This window comes from Oculina patagonica, chromosome 9 (assembly GCF_052425735.1).
Source record: "Oculina patagonica isolate OP01 chromosome 9, crgOcupat, whole genome shotgun sequence".
NCBI lineage: Eukaryota > Metazoa > Cnidaria > Anthozoa > Scleractinia > Oculinidae > Oculina > Oculina patagonica.
This window is the reverse complement of record NC_135766.1, coordinates 18,551,648-18,572,160: the sequence shown is the minus strand read 5'-3', so window position 1 is coordinate 18,572,160 and position 20,513 is coordinate 18,551,648. Positions and strand designations below refer to the sequence as shown.

Below are 20,513 nucleotides of genomic sequence, written 5' to 3'. Positions count from 1 at the left end.
GAAAATACGGTAACTTTAATGGGGCTATATCACGCCGTTGAAGACAATTTCGGCACTGACCAACTGGTCATAGAATTAACTGAAATGTCACAATAACGGCTTAAAACTGAAGAAGAACTCAAAAGAAACTAAGAAAGGCCAAAATTAAAAGGGGCATGGATGGGCAAAATTCAGGAAGATTAAAACGGATTGCGTTCGGGTAAACCTGAAAAACGTCGGCCCGACTTTTTTCAAGTTTATCTCAATTTGTATAAAAGTGCCATTTGCAATGCTCGTTTGTTATTGGAGTAATCATGCCAATAAGAGACTTTTGCTCTGCCAATTTAAAGTTTAGAACTCTAAATTAACGAAAATAAATAAAATTACCTAAAATTCCATGACCTAACCCCTTTAAGGTCCAGCAAGTCAAGCTGGTTAATTTTTGCGAGCGGAAAATGAGCGTAGTAGCTATTTACTTAATACACTTCACCTTGGTTCTTCAGCTGTCCTTAATCCAAGCTGAAACGTTTGCCAAGTTCATGACACTTAGGCATTACAAGTGTCATTTTGACATTTAGTATACATTTCTAATATATAAAAATTAAACAATTTGCACCATGCTCTCTTCCTCAGCACAAATTTCATTTTCAAAGCCGGCGAAACTGAAAAAAAAAAAGAAGAAAAGGAAAAAAATAGCCATGTTCCGCAAGGTTTCGACTTGTTGCCTCCAGGATTACCATTATAAAATGACGAATTATTTTACTTATAAAATCAAAGATAGCTAATCAAAATACAATACCACGGAGCTAGAAATTCGGCCTTCACTTTAACAGCTTTGAAACAATAGTGTTTGTTCCCGCGCGTTTAAATTCAACTTTTTCAATTTTATTCAATTTCAACCATTGATTAGTTATAAGCAATAACGTTTGGGTATCAGGCGAGGAAAAAAATAGCAGCACTTTTATAAATTATTGGACACAGGAGGGCGAGAATATGGCACAGAAAACACAAAACAACAAATAAGAATTCTCGACGGGAGAAAACCCATCTAAGCACATGGTGCGAGAAATTCAAATTGCTTATACCACATCAGCACGTATCGCAAATGACTGTTTACACTTACTAAGCTATGACCTTAAATGTAGTAAATAAAAGCCAACGTCGATATTATTTGTAATATTAATGCTAACTGGATGGTGGCCTCGCTAATGATTGAAGGAATTAAATGCAAAATGGCGAAACAGAATCGTTAAATTTATCTTTTAATATTGCCTTACAATATATCCTATTAGGGCCAATATGTGTAGATATATTTTTTTTTGATCGGCTTTGCTGACGTGCGTCTTTCAATCACTCTGAAACATGTCGATTTTAAAACGTGTTCAATCATTCTGTGATTAAATCGCTAAATTAAAACCATCTCGAAAACATGCAGCCGGCTTCCATGGCAACGCACGTGCCCGTCACAAATGCAGGCTGTGTTGAATTAATTTGAACTCGAGATGTTTTTCAATTTCGCCTCCAACGGCGACAAGCGAACAGCAAGTATTGGCAAAAAACCATGAATGGCGCTTTTGTGCTGTCGCATAATCGAGTCTGCTTCAAGGGGGCAAAATCTAACGTCAGCTGGTAGCGGTAATTTGACAGTTGGGGCGTGGTTTGAGGCGTTTGACACGCGCGACTGCCACCATCTGCCGGGCGCGTGGTAACGCATGAGGCACAATAAGCTTCAAATTTGTAATTGCTTCAAATTAGTTCTTAAGGATAGCCAATGAGAGGACACTTAGGCGCAACAATGTGCTAGGCTTTAGGGACACAAACACAAGCTCGAACTTTACGGCTACTGGCAAAATTACGCGCCAAACGGGATCTATTCAAAGTGATTTGCGGCTGACAAATATGATCGAACCGACGAAATGAAAACGCAAAACCTTCGTACGATTTTGCTAACGATATGCTCTGTGTCTTATCTACTGGTCGGCGCGGCGATTTTCAGCGCGCTAGAATACGACGAGGATCAAGAAATGCGTGAAAACATGACAATCCTCCACAACACATTGACAAAGAAGTACAACATCAGCGAAGAAGACGTCAAAAAATGGCTTCAGTACCTCGATAGCAAAGCGAATATCGATGCCGACCTTTACCAGTGGAGTTTCGCAGGCTCGGTTTATTTCGCTACCACAGTCATTACGACTATAGGTAAGTTACATCGCGTCCGACGCGACGAAATTAGCTTGATTGAATGCGATACGCAAAGGCTCTACAGCAATTAATACTGCGGTAGTAGTGCGAGCGAAAAAACTCTTGAAGTGAGCTCATCTTAAATATTGCGCGCGGCACCTGTAGAAACACCCGTTGTTTTCCGACATCGAAGCGGACGGAGAATTTCTTAAAAGCACTAAGTCGAGCGCCTTCGAAACGAAACGGCAAAATAATAAGCGAAACAAAACTCCTGAGTTTGGTAGAACAAGTTTTAATTATAACAAAGCCGCGATGTCGCATACATGTCTTAAAAAGCACTTCCTTAAACCATTTCCGTGCTCTAATGTTAAACTGTGATACATCTAACTGGGGAATTTCCTCTTCAAACTTTGTTTGCCATAATAAACAAAAGCCCGCGCATAATAATCGAAGTGCGTCGGGGACAGTTTCAGTCAAAAATTCCTGTCGCACGACAAAACCTCCCACACAAACTTATTGTACAAGTACACAAACCATGTACAATTCAAATTCGCACTGACTTGAAACTCTTTCTTTGTTTTAATACTAGGTTATGGGCACACCGTTCCCAAGACAGACCGTGGAAAGATTTTTTGCATGATATATGCAGCGGTGGGAATACCGCTCGCGCTGACGATGTTTCAATCGATCGGCGAACGGTTAAACACATTTTTAGCGCACATGTTCCGACGCGTGAAAAAGAAATTGGGGATGAAAAACACGGAGGTTTCAAACACAGCGAATCTGGTGGTTCTCTTTGGATTGGTGTCCATGATTGTAACAGTTTGCTCCGGAGCGTTCATCTTTTCTTACTACGAGAACTGGTCATATTTTCAATCACTCTACTATTGTTTTATAACAGTGACTACTATCGGATTCGGCGACTATGTCGCTTTGCAAAACAGCCGAGAACAACGATTCGACGACACTTATGTGGGAATATCTCTGCTTTTTATCTTTTTCGGTTTGACTATTGTAGGTTCAGTGATGAATCAGTTAGCATTAAGACTCTTAACTGCTAGCCAGACCAAAGAGCCGGCAGAACAACTTATCGGCGAGGGACCTTGTATATGCGAAAAATGCTCTCGCTTGGGAACTTCACGAGGTTCTATCGTTTTTGATCGCTACTCAACCGATTATTCCACGACGCTGCTTAAAAACTTTGAGGAGGAGATCACATTTACAACGTATAAGGGCCTTCATCGTAAACGGGCCTCGATTTAACGAGTCCCGTATACATTACATTCAACACAAGCGGCGACTTAAGCCGCCCGCCTTAATCAAAATGGTAAGAGAAGTGATATAGGATATTTTTCGACATTGTAAATAGAAAGCTATTTCTTAGTTTGGTCTACAAAACACCGCTTATTTCCTTGCTTATCAGCGACCAGCACAAATGATTCCCAACCACAGTTTAATTACGGGAACGTTTATTCACCGCGTTGCAATGTTGTTAGAGCCGTTTTGAAGAGCTAAATTTTGGATGTAAAGCTACCAGCCGTCCAAAACAACCACACGTTTAATTGGCAGATATTTTGTTGTTGAAAATGCGTTTTGTTTCTCACGAAGTCGCCTTCTTTTGGCCTTAAATACAAGCTTATCGCCTTAAAAGGGTATGGCAAGAGCGATAAGGTTTAGGATAGTTTTACAAAATATATAAAATCAATCACACTTAAGTGATTCGTGCGGGAACGCCACCTGTTATTCAACCATATGAAAGTTTAATTAATAGAATTCATTTGTATGCAGACAAATTTATCATATGGCAGAAGAAAAATACAGTTTGAAAGAACTGTAGAAGAAAAAGAAAATACGAGAATTTCTAACGGATTGGCATTATGTTGTCCTTGAAATCCACGAGAACGCAAATGAGGGAGGGTAAAAGACCTTTTTAATACGAAGCAAATTTGTCGAGGAACGCCCGGTCAAAACGATTCGAGATTTAGTTATGTGAATATTTCATGACGCGGGCTTTTCGTTTGAATCAATTCTTCGACGTGCTGTAAGAGATTTTGTATCATTTTCTACCAGAAAAAAGCCGTTTCAATTTCACAAGAAAAAACATCGATTAGAACATGATTTTTCATTTGTATATATAAAAAAATGTCGTTGAAGTCATGTTTGTAAAGAATATTTTTTATAGTTCAGCAAGGAAATATCTTAGAGTGTTTTTGACAGAGTAATTGAGGTTCAAATATTTCCGATACGAAATCGTTTCTTTATTGTAAAAAGGATCTCTTTTAAAATAAATTGCACACATGTATTTACCGCGAACTTTAGAGCGAAAAAAAAATGTGAAATTAAAACTTTCTACAAAACAAAGAGGATGCCAGGTTTTTGTCTTTATTTTTGTTATTATGCAGTAGAGGTGTACGAAATGTAAATAAGTGGAGATCCCGCAAAGCCATTCAAATCGTACGGCCAAACAACAAAAGCATTATTTCCAATTGAAACTCTCTGTTCGACCCTTAGAGGTGTTGCGTATTGGCAAACGACCAGAGCCTCAGATGCAATATTACGCCGAAAAAATAAAAATAACGAAAAGTGTGATTTAATCAAAGACCCGAAGGTTTATTAACATGTGGCTGGCGAAATTTACTGCCTGCTACGCCAAACGAAATTTGCCCTTTTTAAGATACCGGATGCTCTCGAAGGCTGACCGGTTAAGGCTTTTGTAACATCTAATATACGCAAAAATATCGGCGTTTACATATTTTTAACATCCATACTACGTGCTTGGCGGCGTGTTTAACTTCTGCTTTCTATTTTTTCCGACATAAACAACATCTTTAGACGGTCTTCCCGGATTTAATGAAAACGTTAATTACACGTTTTTTGGTGTAAAACGCGTCGCTGTGGAAACTAAAACGAAGTTTACTCGATGCCAAAAAAAAATGAAAAATTCCACAATAAGAAAAATACGCCAACATTTTCTTTCACTACTACTTTTATTAAATTGTTAAGATCTTGAAGGATCGCGAAAGGGTTGTATCAGGTATATTAATTTAAGAAAAGTCACAAGTAATGTCCAATTTCAAGTGCAACGCTTACATCGCTAATACACAATATTAGAGAATATTTTTCTAGAGCTTTAAATATAAACATTTCTCCATGTTTGGTCTTAACGAAAACAACAAACGCAATAACGTATTCATTGAGACAGTCCGAGAAAGGGAAATTTCAAACTTCACATACATGAAGTACTTTCAAGTTATACAATTCTTGAGGTTTTGGAAAAATCATCAATAATTGTAGCAGTTTTATTAGCAAGTGTTTTTCAGCGATTTTATGATATATGCAAGAACTGTTTTGTGAGCAGTACTATTTACTACATTTAACATCAATTATTTATTGCTCTATTTGGACGAGTTCACTGTTTTTAACTGAGGCACCAGAAGGTGCTAACAGACTCTATTTGTACGATAATTTTTAATTTCAAATGCAATGTACGTTTATCAGGCTCGCGTTGTGTTGTTCCCAAACTCGAAAGGAAAACATTTTTTTATGAAGTGCGATGAACTGAAAAGGGGTAGCGCATAACACGAGCGCGCCAAAACACACAGACATTTTCAGCAAATATTAGTTCAGTTTTACCTTAGGAATAGTAATAAATTTACCCGGTGTGATCGCAAAAAGCGAAATAACAAAGAATTTCATAGGCCTGCTCTTGCATGCTAAGCTTTACAAACGATTCGCGTTTCCAAGTTTTTTTGAAACCAAATAATTTAAACCTCAAAGTTGGCCACGATAACGTAAATAATGATTTCAACACGGTAGGGGTTAGTGGCGTTGCAAATAAATACTATCACTGTTAATTACAGCTCAGCCTAGTGTTTACACATCTATTCGTTCTAATTCAATAGCTAAGACCCCTTGGTATTTTCTGGATTACAGTAATGTATTGAAAACCACTTGATTGACGAGTTAAAACAAGCTATTTCAACTTTTCAACTCGTGACAGCCTCAAAATATGAACACAAACAGACAAAACGGAATATCTCCTGCAGGGAATGGGAAAGATTACAAATTAACAACAATCCAACTTTTAACTTTTACGCCCTCAAAAGGAACGTCGAAAAAACATCAGGTCAAAAAAATGCCGCGTCGACAACGTTTTCGTACCGCAATTACGCTGGGAGTAATTCCCTTTCAACGGTTCATTCTACAGAACGCCCGTTTTTAGGCATAACATATAAGTTCAGTTCAACAATGGGGGGGGGGGGGCAATGTTAATTTCATTTCTATGTTATTCGGGACAAGCGGTCTGGCTAACAGCCCTGCTGGCTGCATGGGATTTAGTAATTTCCATCCGCAAAGCTCGGTATTAAAAGAACATGTAAATGTAATTTATTCAATACACGCATTGCAGCTGGCGAGTTTTGGAGAACGTTCATACATGCACACGTAAAAAAGCGTTAATTTTTAGCGGGAGGAAACTAAAAAAACAAATTCCTCGTGGAAAAGTCGAAAACTAGCGAAACATCTTCCATCACATTTAGCGTATAGAATTCAGGGCACATTGCACAGGCATGCCTCGCACGACCGCGCAAACCCCTGCAACTGCTTTAGGGCTTTGCTCAAGTTAAAATTCACAGAATGGGTTTTTCGTAGCTAAAGTACATGTCATACAACAAGGAGACAGAATGTGAATTGAGTAGCTATTAACGACGGTCGAGTTCATAGCAACCTGAACAAAAACAAAACGATATTTAAGTCATTCATGCTTCTTCAAAATTTCCACTTTAGATCATGTCTTGATCATTATCCACAATTACCGATTACCAGAACTCTTATTGTCGTATGTATATTTATCGCGCGCCCTGATTGGCTAATTTGTCGTATTGCATGACGTTATGCCAATACGGTTGACACATCATTGCCTTGTATTGGCTTTATTTAAAAGTATGAAAACAGAAAATGGCGCGGACTTTTCCACAGCCTGATACGAAGACGAGAGAAAGTGTTTACTTATGTAAAACCGAGCTGCGAATACCGTTGTTAAACAATCTTTTACTCTTAATACAAGATAATCTGGTTTACAGACCCCCTTTTTGCGTGCTCGTTCATCCCTCGAGGTTGCTATTTTTTGCCCAAATTGACGAATCGGTGACAAGTGCCGCGTCCTTAATTTTTCGTCTCGAATCTCAGAAGAATAGCATTGCATCGAGAGATGTGTAGTCGTTTCAGTCTAGCTATACAAGACTTTGAAAAACTGGGGTCTGTTTAAACCAAAAAGAACTGAAGCAGCCGCTAATAAAGCGACTAAGGGCGGCTTTTTGAAGTTCTTGTTGTTGCACGTACGACTGTGCTTTTGGCAAACCTCTTTGCTTCCATTTTGGAATTCATTTTACTGACAGTAATGAAAACATCTAAGCTCCGAAAAACATAACGGAAATGCAGTCACAGGCCTGTGATCTATTGTTACGCTATTTTCAATTGCAACTTGGTTACAAAGTTTGTGTTTTTCAAATATCTCTCTCTCAAAAGAAAAAAAAAAAAGAAGAAGTACATAAAAGGGAGCCGTCGAGAGCCAGCAAAAGTGATCCATAATAGAAGCCATTGTCGAGAAAAACGGGATAATTAGGAAACGAGAATTGATCGTTAGTAAATAATTTATTTATTCACCATGCGTGCAATACTCATTTCATACAGCTCACATCTGCCCGGTATACGTGCTGACTGAATCGTCCTTTAAACGCGATTAGGCACGTCGAACAGTTATATTGCAACAGGGGATCAAAGGTTGACAAGGTTGCACTTTGTTTTTGGTGGTCAACATAATAGAATTCGCGCCACGAAACCTGAGTGCAGGAGCTAGAACAATGGGCCATTGACGCAACTCTCGTGAAAAACCATTCAAAGGTAAATGAAGTGAGATTGTGACATCATTGATGGCAGGTATGAGTCAGAGATATATACAGTTACACCTGCGATATTAACGTGTTATAGTGAACGTTTCAGCCCGCGTGAAAGAAACGGCATCCGTAATAGCACGTATTTATCTCTTATTTTTCTCCAAATGTACTTAAATATGTGAACTGTTTCAAAAACAGCTAATTTCTGCGACAGAAAGGCAATGTCAATCAAGGCCGGGATGTTGCATAGGGATTTTCCCTTTTGCTTACATGACAGCTGGACTCGGACATGCATCTCTGCTCGCAGGCCGAGGTTGCTATGGGTAAACACGGCACCGCAGATAAACTGCGACCACCTGTAAGACGAGAACTATACATCGCTGTTAAAGGGATCATGTTTTGGCCATATATAAGGAAGAAAACTATTAATGCTGAATAAACAACAGAACATGTATTTAGAACGAGCCCACACGACTAAATACTTATTTTACCCACTTACGAACATAACACGAGCAAATTCGACTTAATACGACTTAAACACGAGCGCACAGGAAAAAAAAATACGAATTTAACGCGAGCCAATGCGACTCAAATAAGATTATGAGACGAATCCACACGACTCTCTACGATTAAATACGAGCAGGTGCAATTGACTACGAGTTTAGTAACACGAGCTCACACGAGTCCATAAGAAACAAAACAAACACTAATTTTGTCGAGAGTCATCCCCCCAAAAAACTTTCAATTTGTACAAGAAACATTCTTTTTTATCTAGTTTCGTTTATCGCAGGAAAACTTTCCTTAAAAGCAGAGATAAATGCCTTTGTCAAAAAAAAAAAAATAAAGAAAAAATAGGGGGTATAAAAAAAAAAAAAAAAAAAAAAAAATATAGCGTCGATTGCAGATAAATTTCTCATTTTTTTTCCTCTTTTTTGTTTTTTCTTCCCCGTTAATTACATACGGTTAAAAGGAGATGGGCTTTCGCACAAGGAAAAAAAAAAATGGTTATGAATTTGGGCCAAGCCTTGGTAAACCGATGTCTACTTATCGTGCGAAAAAGAAAGAGAATAAATTTTAATTAGCTTGGAATAAAGCCCAGCGGAGATCGAATCATCTCTGATACTTTAGAGATAGGGTAAAACAAAGCCATTTTAAAAACCTCAAGCAGATCATGGGAATTAAAAAAAGATAAAATGATAAAGGCCTGTCTAATACGAACACGAAAAACAAACCCAAAGGGCCTTTGTATACTATAAAAAATACAATTGAATAAAATAAAACACGATTTTTGTTGATTCGGGGTTAAGTTTGCGAGAAAGAACTTGCCAAATGATTTTCATGAAAAGTGTTTTCTCAGAAAACACTTTTACCGCAAAATCCGACGCTAAGAGCATTTAAAACCGCACACAATTAGGTAGATCTTTTGTAATTAAGGTTTTCTTCGTTTTATGGCGTAATTAAAATTAGGCGATTAGTTTTTTTGTCTCATTTTCGCGACAAACCCTTATCTAAATGTGTATCGTCGCCACTGAAATGCGAAATTGTAGCAAGCCTCTCTTCCTAGGCTTTTAAGGCTTTAACAAAGCGAATTGTAAAAAAGTCCCTTTTGATAAGAAATTTAAACCCTTGCAAACACGCAAAGAATAGCGACTATTAAAAAAAAAAACGTCTTAACAACGATGTACTGCAAAGCGGTAATTAAAGTTTATTTTCATACTCTTTTTTTGTTTCAATTAAGACAGGAATTGCTTTTTAGCGTCCCAGCCAAAAGAACTGAAACACGTTCTTATGTCCAGAGAATACTTCAAATACTTCGGTATTAAAGGGTTTTAATTACAATAAACGGCTTAATGTAAATAGCGACGTACACCCTTAAAAAATATAGAGAAGTAAGGGTTTCTTTTCAGAACTACCGCCTGTTTTATTTTTCTCCCCATTTGGTTTCAAATGACATTTTACTTTGTAGTTACGTTGCAGTTCAGGCATTTTTTTTATTCAGGAAGGCAACATTATAACACTGCTAACGGGCTACATTTACCCACACAGAATCGCTCGAAAACAACCACAAAGTTATATCTGCTGAATTATTTTATTGCACGTTGTATATTAGGCTTTGTTCATAACAAGATGCATGACCGCAAATTTCAAAGAATCGTCTAATGAATAGATATGTACGGGGAGTGTTAGCACGCACGTTTTTTAAATCAGGCAGATGTTAAGTGAGAATATAAGAGGAGCTACTATTAAGAACATGCAATTCACAATGACAGTTTTTAGACTGTTGCAAATATGAGAAAAAAGCACACTGTGAAAATTTTCATATAAACGTATTCAACATTTGGAGCTAATTCTTTAGAAAAGCATACGGAAAAATTTAAATTAACTACAAGGAGAAAATGAATATAATACAGTTTTTTGTTCCAATACAAAAGAAGACAAGCCCTGCCTCAAACATTCACAAACGACACCTCATTAGAAGAAATAAGAGTAGAAGAAATTAGCTGTTCAATTATTAATGCTTTTTTTTCTTTAACGTAGCGAATAACACAAAACGAAATACTGCAGAAATAAATAAAAGTTTATTTTTTTTAACGAGTACCACTACCTTTGCTAGTTACTTAGTAAAAAAATGTGTTTCGTCTAAGCGAATTTGTATGGATTTTTTATTTCTAATCATAGTTCAGTTATACGCGCGAGTAGCACGCGCGTGATGTGATGGCCACGAAGCATAACGCGCGCGACACGCGCGTAACAGTTCAAGTATTCGAAAACGTCTTGAAGAAGCGTTCCAGAGGTGCTCTGGTGTACAGCGAACACTGGTGTTCTTGGTTGAATCAAGAAAAGCTGGAAATTGTGTACTGTTCTCTCAACGACTCCATTGTGTCTATCTACATTTACCGTTACTCTTTTTCAATGGGCCTCAAAGACTTAGCTACAATTGGAAGGATGTCCTTGGTCCGAAGTCTCCAGTTGGGGATAGCCTTGGATACTGCGCACCAGTTCTCCCCGTGATGAGGCTCGGCCATCGTGCAGCGTTGCATAACGCCCTCTTGTTGGGCCTGGAGACGAACAAACAAACAAAAAATAAAATCTAAAAATCCAATTTCAAAAGACTTTAGTTTTAGAGCCTTCTTGTTAACATACAAACTCGCCTTAGGACATTCGATTTCGTATGGCAGAATTTGGGAGAATTCGATCACTAACTAAATTTTTTTTTTTTTTAATTAGAGATCGCTTCCCTTATTCACAACATCTGTTGGAAGCTTAGTTTTATATAAACATTCTGGGGAGAAAATGAATGCTGATCAACTGAGGGGCCAAGTGGCCCATGAGGCCATACTTATCAGCGTTTCCTACTAGGAGTATGCTATCCGTTGTTAGCCCATCGCAGGATTACCCCCCTCCCCCCCCCCCCCTTCTCTCGCTAGTACTCATTTATTTCCCTGGATAGAGAAAGGTACTGTCAGAGTACGCCGCAGAACATGATGTATTACGGTATTATGCTCCTAACGAACTAACCATCAGGCCAACAGGACTCTCACGCGCACATTTCCCTAGCAAAGTCAATTTCGCTCCACTCCATACCTCAAGAAAACTTAGTTGCTCTCATGCGGTGCTTAGCCTGGTTTTCACTAGCGACGCAAGCACAAGCGCAGTGCAATCACGTGAAAAGGAAAAAAAAATGCGACCCTCATGCTTGTGCTTGTTGAGGTGAAATGCAATACGCTTGTGCTTTTGCTTGCATCGAAGCCGTTTTTACGGTAAAATAAGAGGTTGTTATCCTTATCAATGTTTTTACTGCCTGCAGGACATCAGCGTGAACCCCCCCCCCCCCCCCCCCCCCCCCACCCCCCCCCCCCCCGCCGCAGGCCCTTCGCAGCTAACGGTCACATAGCACAATTCAAAATCCACATTGCTAGAGAGCAAGCAACGGACTGGGGCATCCAAAAAAGGAAAAAAAAGAAAAGAAAAGAAAAGTCAAGCTTGGCTGGTTGAAATACAGTAAACACCCGCGTGTAAGAACTTACAGTTTTCTAAGTTTGGCAAAATAGGTTCTTGTATTTGGGGGTAGTTATTGGTAATTTAGGCTAAGTAGGTTCTTAATAAGGTTCTTAATTTCTAAGGAGGAGCCATAGTTTTTGATTGTACGAGAAGAAAAAAAATGGGTTTGGTCCTTCATTATACAGCATTTATTCATAACTGTATTGCTTCAAGCCTCATGCAAGGTCCAAAGAAGACAATTACAGTCTATGTGAATCTGTCTTTTCTTTATTTGTAAATACAGTTTGGGATGTTCTGTTAAAAATGTTCATAAAAATTTTCGATAACCAACATATAAGAACCTGCTGAAATTTGCTTGGCTAAACAGGTTCTTATATTTTGGGGTATTAAAATGGCAAATTTCTGCCAGCAGGTTCTTAAACCACTAGGTTCTTACACGCGGGTGTTTACTGTAGCTGTTTTGGATTTCCCGCGCGTAGTTTGCTCTTCAGCATGGCAGATATTGTATCATGTGACCGTTAGTTGCAAAGCAGGATTTAAATCCATGACCCAGGTCCGTGTTGGCGGTACGATGTTCTACTAACTGAGCTATGGAGTCACATATAATTGAAAGTTCTTTTATTATGAGTTCATTTCACCGATTTCTTCGAATTTTTGCGTCCTGAATGAAAAATGTTCGAATTTACGGAAAATGGCATTCGTTTTTCAGTCGGAATAAAATCTTTTGAGATTTAAACATATTTTGAAAATCTAGTTTTTACCAAAAATGTCTATGACTTTAAATCCCGACAGATTTCTCCCAAACTTTAGCAAATAAGCCTCAGAGCTCTCAAGTTTTGTATCAGGAAGTTTCATGACAATCCTGACCGTGCAACTCCCTGCACAAAATGCTGGTCAAATTGTATCTAAAAATGCTTCGCTTATGCAATCATGTCAACTGACGCACAAATAGTGGAACAGTGCAACCATCGCGTAAATAAATAGGAACGGGCAACCTTAAGGTATCAAACAATACGGTTTGTCTAAATCAGTTGTCTCGTTAGTATCTGAAAACTCTACGGACGCAGAAACAGATCATAATACCATGGTCTGAAAAAGCTCTCCAAAATAAGTACAAAAGTCAAGTTTTAGAGCAATTGTTTTTCAATGTGGAGTGGTCAACTTGCAAAGTTGAAAAATTAATTGCGAAATTATTAAGTGTCACATGCTCGCTTCCACTTGTAACGTATGATTATTTGGACGGTTAAAACAGTTGTACACAAAATTTTAACATTAATAGAGCCTGGACAAAACTAAGTACATCCATATATGGAATACGAGCAGTTGATCTTGATCGCGTGCACTGTGACGTCACAAACAGCATGGCACTGTATGAAAGTGATCTTTTTAGGCTATTTAAAATATTTGCTTTTATGCCTACATTTGGATATTAAATTTTCATACATGTAGCAGAATGTGACATCAACGGACAAAGGGAGTGTCCGAATTCCATTCCAGTGACTTTTTTTTTTAATGGCTCGCGTCGACTACAACTTTTCTCGCTCTTCCAAAGATCTACCCTTGTGACAGAATCTTTTTCGCTTCACGCTTGATGGGCCAATCAATCGCTATGAAACTTAATGTTTGCAAAGAAATTACTTTTACTGATGGATCAAAATGACAAAACCATACCTTCATTGCAATCAAATGTGTCTCCCGGGCATTATAAATTAAAGTTACAAGCAAATAAGATTGACTTTGAAAACTGTTCAGGCCAACAATATTTCAAAAATCCATATCGCAATCCGTTTCCATCTTCTTCACTTTTGGCCATCCGTACTTTCTTTTGCATTTGCTGTGTTATTAAAATGTCACTTCACTATTTTAAGAGGTTTTTTATATTTCAACGAATTCGGTTGCCATTTCCAGCGCCTAAATTTAGTTAAAATCCGTAACACAGTCCCTTTAACTCTCCCTCTATTTCTGAAATCTTGCATTCTCGATTCTGAATCTAAGACGAATACCACGACTAACAAGAGTAGCTGAACCGCAATTTTTCAACTGAGTTTAATCTGTAACGAACGCACACATGGAACACACAAAAGTTTCAAAACACTTTAATTAAAAGCGTCTTGCGTGAAAAACCCTTCATTAAAGACCAAGCGATCAACAAAAACGTCCGTTATGCAACCTGGAGCGTGCAAAAAACGTCACCGTCCGAAATCAAAACTCGTGTTTGTGCCTGATAAAAAAAATCGGCTCTGTCGATAGGTCCCCTTCTTTCGGATTGCAGGTGCAGAGTTAATAATTTTGGGAGAAATTTTGCCAAGAAGGATATAAAAGCTAGACATGTGTAGTTCAAAACAAATCTCAGAATAATCTTTGCGGACTGTTCGGTGAATAAGTTATTTGGTTAATGACGCACGGTGTTTCAAAAACATGAAAAATTAATCACATGTCTGGACCGCAATTTGAAGATTTAAATGAAAAAGTAACTTCCCTTCAAGTTAAGACAGAAAATCTGTACAGCGACGCCACCACGATGAAGTCCCGAGATTTCTCTGCTTTAAGAGCAAAACGAGCAATTTAACTGAAGTCCTTTCAACTAGAAACAAGCGCCCTCATGTAAATTATCAGTACGAGAGATGTTGTTTTCAACAAATTGCCGTTGACGTAAGTGACAGATTATTTGTGCGGCCTGCCTTTGAAGGTTTCTCATATTTACCGCGCAGATGGTGTTGGCGGAACGATCGAAAGTTTACCAGAGTTGTTAATACTGTTTTGTTTGGGTCAGCCGTCAAATCTGTTCGATTTTAAGAATTAACACTTTAGCGGTGATGTGAATTAGCCGTACAAATTATCGGTAACCGAGCTTTTCATTTATCAAACAACGTAAAGCAAATCTTGAATAACAAATTTCTTTATGAGTAATACCGTTAGCTCTGATTCCCCTTAATGAGGTATCACTGTATTTTATCTTCAAACCAAAGATAAATTCGATTTTTGTTTTTAATTTTCATTAGAAAAGCTACTTACAAGTACAGTCTTCTTACGACATAATATTTAAAACTTAAGCGAAAAAAGTAAACAAAAGATAATTATAAAAATAGTCACCAAAATATTTTCGAAGTGAATGCTTTTCAAGTGTCCGAACCAATTAAAGAACTGATTAGAACACTATAAACACAACGGTTTCTGCACTGAAAGCAATTTTGGTCAGATTTTTTTGCGTTCAAATGTAAAATATAGCTCAAATTTGGAAGCAGTTGTTGTTTAAGAGAAGTTTAAAACAATCCATCGTCGCTCTTCGCAAGAAATTAAATATTGTCTTTATCGTTTAGGGGTGAAAAAAAGAGGAACTGGTTTTCATTGTGAACCTTTCTATTCGAACAATTTGTCATGTTCGATTTTCGTGCCAATTTTGCGGGCGTTACGCGTGGGCGTGAAGCGTTATGCGTGGGCGTGAAGCGTGGGTGTCTTACGTGCGTGTCCCGCGCGGCTGTGGCGTATGTGACCGCTAGTGGCTTTACTACCCACTGTGATGTTGGTTTATGACAGCAAAACTATCAGATGGGTCATCGATATGCACCATACCAGAAACCGCTAACATAACCAAAGCCAATGACTTAACAACAAAACAGTTTAAAAATTTTCCTTAGAAAGCCTGTAAATCGTTTTTTTTTTTATTTAATATATTAAATGCTGTCTTAACCAATAACAGGTCAGTACAAGAGCTACTGTTTTTCCCTTCGACTTTTCAATTGGAACAATTGTTGTTGTTTGATTTTCGTGCCAATTTTGAGGGCGTAAAGCGTCGGCGTGAAGCGTGGGAGTATTACGCGGGTGTCACGCGGTTAAGACAAGTTGTACCGCTAAAATCGCTGTGACTAGATTCTAGCCATTGTAACCACACTTCGCCGTAAATTGAAGACCTAAGACTTGCAGATTACAGGGTGCCTTAACTGCCCACCAACATGTGGGTTTGTGCCATAAAATAAAACTTCAAGCCACTAGACCAGTCATCGATCTATCCTACCAGAAATCGCTAACATAATCATTAAACCAATACCGGATTTATGATCAAAAAATTTAAACAGTTTCCCCTTGAAAACCGTTAATCGTGTTTTCCTAACTGGTTTGACACTAGCCTTTTCCAGGGTCTCGGTTTGTGGGGAAGGGCGAAAAATCGGGCGAGCGCGGAAAAGACGTTCTTTCCCCTCTCGCTTTTCGCTCTTCCTCACAAACCGAGAGCCTGGAACAGACTAGTTTGATACCCACAAAACAAATTTAGATTTTTGCTGAATGTTCCCCTTTTCTTTTGAAGTGACATAAATATTTCGTGACTGTCCTAACGAGCACTGATCAAGTCGTGACTATTCAAAAATAAATATTTTTGCCGCAAATGTTTCACTCGGTCTCAAGACACGCAATTATGAAAACACGAACATCATCTTAACAAAAACACTTCTATTGTTTTGTCGTTATTTTTAAAATAGCACCCGCAATTTCTCACGACAACATTTAAATATATCACATACGTAGTTCTATTGTCAGACTTCACATAAAATGATAGAATATTCTACAGTAATTTCCATCTGTATTAATAAAAAAAAATCTAACTAACTTTTCGGGACTTGTTTTACAACTTCTTTGGGATAAGAGAAGCCCAAAAAAAGCTCCAGTAAAAAGTTGGAACATCAACATTTTTCTTTTTGCACAAAAGAAGTTTCCAAAAGAAGACTTTCTTTATAAATAGTCCGCGGGCAGGCTTCTTTTTTTTCCCTCCCCCGCGAGAAAAATAACGCCTGATCGCAGGTTATATAAATAGCTGTTATAACAGCTTAGCCTGCGATTATATATTCTTTCCTTAAAAAGACATGCGAACGTGGCAAAAGGGTCAATCAACATAATGCAAATTGATTTAGTTGTCTCTTTTGTAAGGCAAACCGCTGAGAACTACAATTTCAGCTATTGAGTCCAATTTGTGCAGATCGTCTTTGTTGTGTTCCTTATTTTTTTCTTTAAGGAACTAAGTCTTAAACCAAAAAAAAAAAAAAAATAGTCAATTAAAAACTTAGAGGAGTGACATCTTTTTTTACCCTGGGTGCCAGAGGGTTTTTTCTTTGCGGCGACAAAGAGCGGCGAAACCGCGATCGTTGATAAAAAAAAAAAAAAAAAAAAAAAAAAAAAAAAAAAAAAACCTGTGGCACCCAGGGTAATTTTTTTTTGGACAAAGGAAGTTTCTACAATTATACATCCTGTTATGAATCGAGTCTACACCAAAAAAGACCACCTTGGGCTTAATTGTTCTTCAAGGAGAAAAAATAAAATAAAAGGAAGTTCCTATAAATAAACATCCTGTTACGAATCGAGGCAATACCACAAAGACCTTTTTTGAGAAGTCAATTTGGAACAAGTCGTCGGCTAATTATCAACATATGACATTGACCCGTTCTTGTAAAAAGGAAGCTTCTTCAGTTATTAAATACATCTTGTTAAGAATCGATTTTTTTTTTTAAGAAAGTCGCGTTAAAAAACAAACTTTGGCAGTTAATTGTCAACTTGGGTAGTATTGACGCATCGTTTTTCTACAAATAATTTATTTTCTACAATTATACATCCTGTTATGGATCGAGTCCACACCAAAACAGATCGCTTTGGACTTGTTTGTTTTTCAAGAAGAAGAAGAAGAAAAAAAAAAGCGAAGAAGTAAGATTAATCATATCTTGGAAGGTGTTTCAATAGATTAAACGGAAGTTTCAATAGTTGTACATCCCGTTACGAATCACCTCCACAGAACAAAGACCGCTCTTGAGAGAAGTAAATTTGTAAAACAAGTTGGAAGCCTATTATCAACATAGGACTGACATTGATCCTTTTTTAGTAGAAAGGACGTATCTATTATTATACATCATGTTATGAATCGAATACACATTACAAATACTGTATTTTTTTAAATGTTTAAGAAAACCGGCTTGGGAGTTAATTATCAACTTGGGTAATATTGACGATTTTTTTTCTACTAATTATCAGTAAATCCTATATTGTCAGCGCAGCTATTTTTCCTTAATTTCTGAGAACTGTCCAATTTGGGATTAAATTTGGATAGTTTCAATTAGGACTTTCAGGTAAAATGCACGAACTGTCCAATTTAAGAAAAATTGGACAGTTTTGTCTCAGCCAATCAAATCGAAGAAAAAACAACATGTGACGGATATTAGCCAATTAGCACAAAGCATAGCGTCAGCCCTGTAAACTTGTCGCATTGTTAGTCGACAATGGCGGAATTCAGAGGGAAGTTTGCTACGTTTTTCCACTCTTTTTGAGCTTTTCAGCAATAGTAACAACAAAGAGAAATTTTCTACGTTGTCAGAAGAAGAGCTAGCTACACTAAGAAGCACAACCAAGAGCAAAACACCTCCAATAGTACAAAACTTGGGTGAACGTAAGTGCAGCGAAGCGAAGCAAGAAATCTGTCAGATATTCATAGCCATGAGCTAGACGCAATTCTTTGTCGTTTTTTTTTTTTTTTTGCTGAAATTCGAAAAGAAAAGACGGCGATGAAGTACGAACGAGATTGTGGAAAGGAGTTTGTCAGATTCAAGAAGCTGTTACGCTCTTCGGACACTATGTTTACGGCTTTCATTGATTGATGCAGTGTTTTCACTCTCTTTGTAGCAAGCTTCGCAAACTCAGGTGAATAAAATTGTACTGTTTTGTTTAAGTTTGATTTGTGAAGACAATGCTTTGAGTGAGTTGCATGTGCTGTGTTATGCCTACTATTGTTGATTGCTTTTCCCGTTCTAGACATTGACTGACTACAAGCTATATAATTAATATGTAACCGGACTACATGCTTGTCCAATTTGGAAATAATTAGATTCAAAAAATTCCTCTGACAGCCAAATTGGACTCGGCCTACGGCCTCGTCCAATTTTGGCTGCCCTCGGAATTTTTTTCATCAAATTATTTCCAAATTGGACAGCATGTAGTCCAATTACGTATACAAATTTAAATTCTTTTTTACAATTGTACATCCTGTTGTGAATTTGGTTCCCGGTTACGAATGCATTCTGCTCAATGGTAAATTATGACCTTGAACAGCAGCATATTGTTTAAAATGGACACGAAAATCTAAAATACTAACATTAATTTAAGTATCAGTAACCAAAACTGATACTTTCGACTTCGCTAGCCAAATGTGTTCTTTTTTCGACGTTTTTGCTTGTTTACAAGCAAAAATGGTAGAATAGGGGTTAGTAGACAAAATTTGGATCCACATATTTGTAAACTCTCAAGGGACTTTTTTAATTTCTCAAGGGACTGTTTTAATTTCTCAAGGGATTACTTTCCGCTGCGGGTGATCACTTGCGATTTCGTGGAAAAAACGTGACTTGTCACATTTACAAACGTTATATAACAATTTTAAAAGTGACATGTCAGCTTTCTTATCTCAACGCACGTGTGTCTGAAAGGCGATCTATAAAAAGCGTCGCACAAACAATGGATTGCGTAACTAAAACACGAATAAATAATCACTAGCACTTACATCGCGTTGAGAGCAATGTTGCATGAATCGGCTTTACAACATGCGATAGTATCTACGCAGTTCGAGTGGAATTTCAGTCAAAGACAGCAAAATTCTTTCGTATTTCATCTTCAAATATAATTCGAAAGCATTCACTGTATATGTGGCTTTTGTTTAATCCTGGGTCTTGATATCCGACCCTCGCCGAGCCTAGACAAAACGCAGCTTGAGTGTAACGATTTGTTTACGTAATGTTTTCTCCGACAGTAGTCGGAAATATCCGTATTTTTTTTTCGTGCTTTTTCATGGAGCAATCGTAACGATACGGCCTTGAACACATTGAACGGCGGTCTACCTATAACAATTCAAATATAGCGTCGCAAAAACAAAGCGTCGAACGCATATTTTGCTGTTTCATTTGCTAATTTCGCTGCCGTAATCGACTGCCTCGAAAGGTCCTTGCAGTTTTAAAGTATAGAATTGTCAGATCTCGCTGAAATTTGCACTGTTTATTTGTGTAATGTTAAGGAATATGTGTATAAATACCCGGCGCGAACGAGCCATTTTTGACAAAATTATATGGCTGCATTTCCTCCGCGAAGATAGGAAATTGTTAAATTAAACTACAAAGAAACTGTAATGATAAGTTCGAAGAACAATGCACAGGATAAACCTTCGACTCATACTTCATGCAAAAACGTCGATATCTCGAAGAGACTTTGATTTTTACATACATTAAAAAAATCTTTACTACGTTGAAGTTATGACGTCTCGAGTAAGAAGGAACAGGAACAAGGAAGCAGTGCACTTGCGTTTGAACAACACAAACAACTACAATAAAAAGAGACATTCTCTGAAAATTTGTTGCGTTGCTTTGGTTTATGCGAGCAGTTTTAATATTTTTGTTGCTGTTGATCGAGTGATGGTTGCGTGGGGTAGGCATAAAT

General features: G+C 37.7%; 2 protein-coding genes across 2 annotated transcripts in view; one reads left to right on the top strand and one right to left on the bottom strand.

Annotated features, from left to right (window-relative positions):
* Positions 1 to 1,365: 1,365 nt before the first annotated feature.
* LOC144666396 (potassium channel subfamily K member 9-like) lies at positions 1,366 to 8,853 on the top strand. Its single transcript, XM_078527827.1, has 2 exons — positions 1,366 to 2,181; positions 2,753 to 8,853. Exons 1-2 carry the CDS (start codon positions 1,896 to 1,898, stop codon positions 3,424 to 3,426), a joined length of 960 nt encoding a protein of 319 aa, XP_078383953.1. The 5' UTR covers positions 1,366 to 1,895; the 3' UTR covers positions 3,427 to 8,853.
* Positions 8,854 to 10,028: 1,175 nt separating this feature from the next.
* The window catches only part of LOC144666327 (pre-mRNA-processing factor 6-like), a 40,689-nt gene continuing 30,204 nt past the window's right edge, over positions 10,029 to 20,513 (bottom strand). Inside the window, exon 30 of the mRNA XM_078527724.1 lies at positions 10,029 to 11,116. Coding sequence (XP_078383850.1) covers positions 10,958 to 11,116 — 159 coding nt within the window. The 3' untranslated portion in view covers positions 10,029 to 10,957. The remainder of the gene's footprint in view (positions 11,117 to 20,513) is intronic.

Bases quoted from the DNA above. Each gene is read 5' to 3' on its own strand.
- LOC144666396 (XM_078527827.1), top strand. From the start codon at position 1,896: ATGAAAACGCAAAACCTTCGTACGATTTTGCTAACGATATGCTCTGTG. The intron at 2,182-2,752 runs GTAAGTTACATC...TTTTAATACTAG, and splicing joins CACAGTCATTACGACTATAG to GTTATGGGCACACCGTTCCC.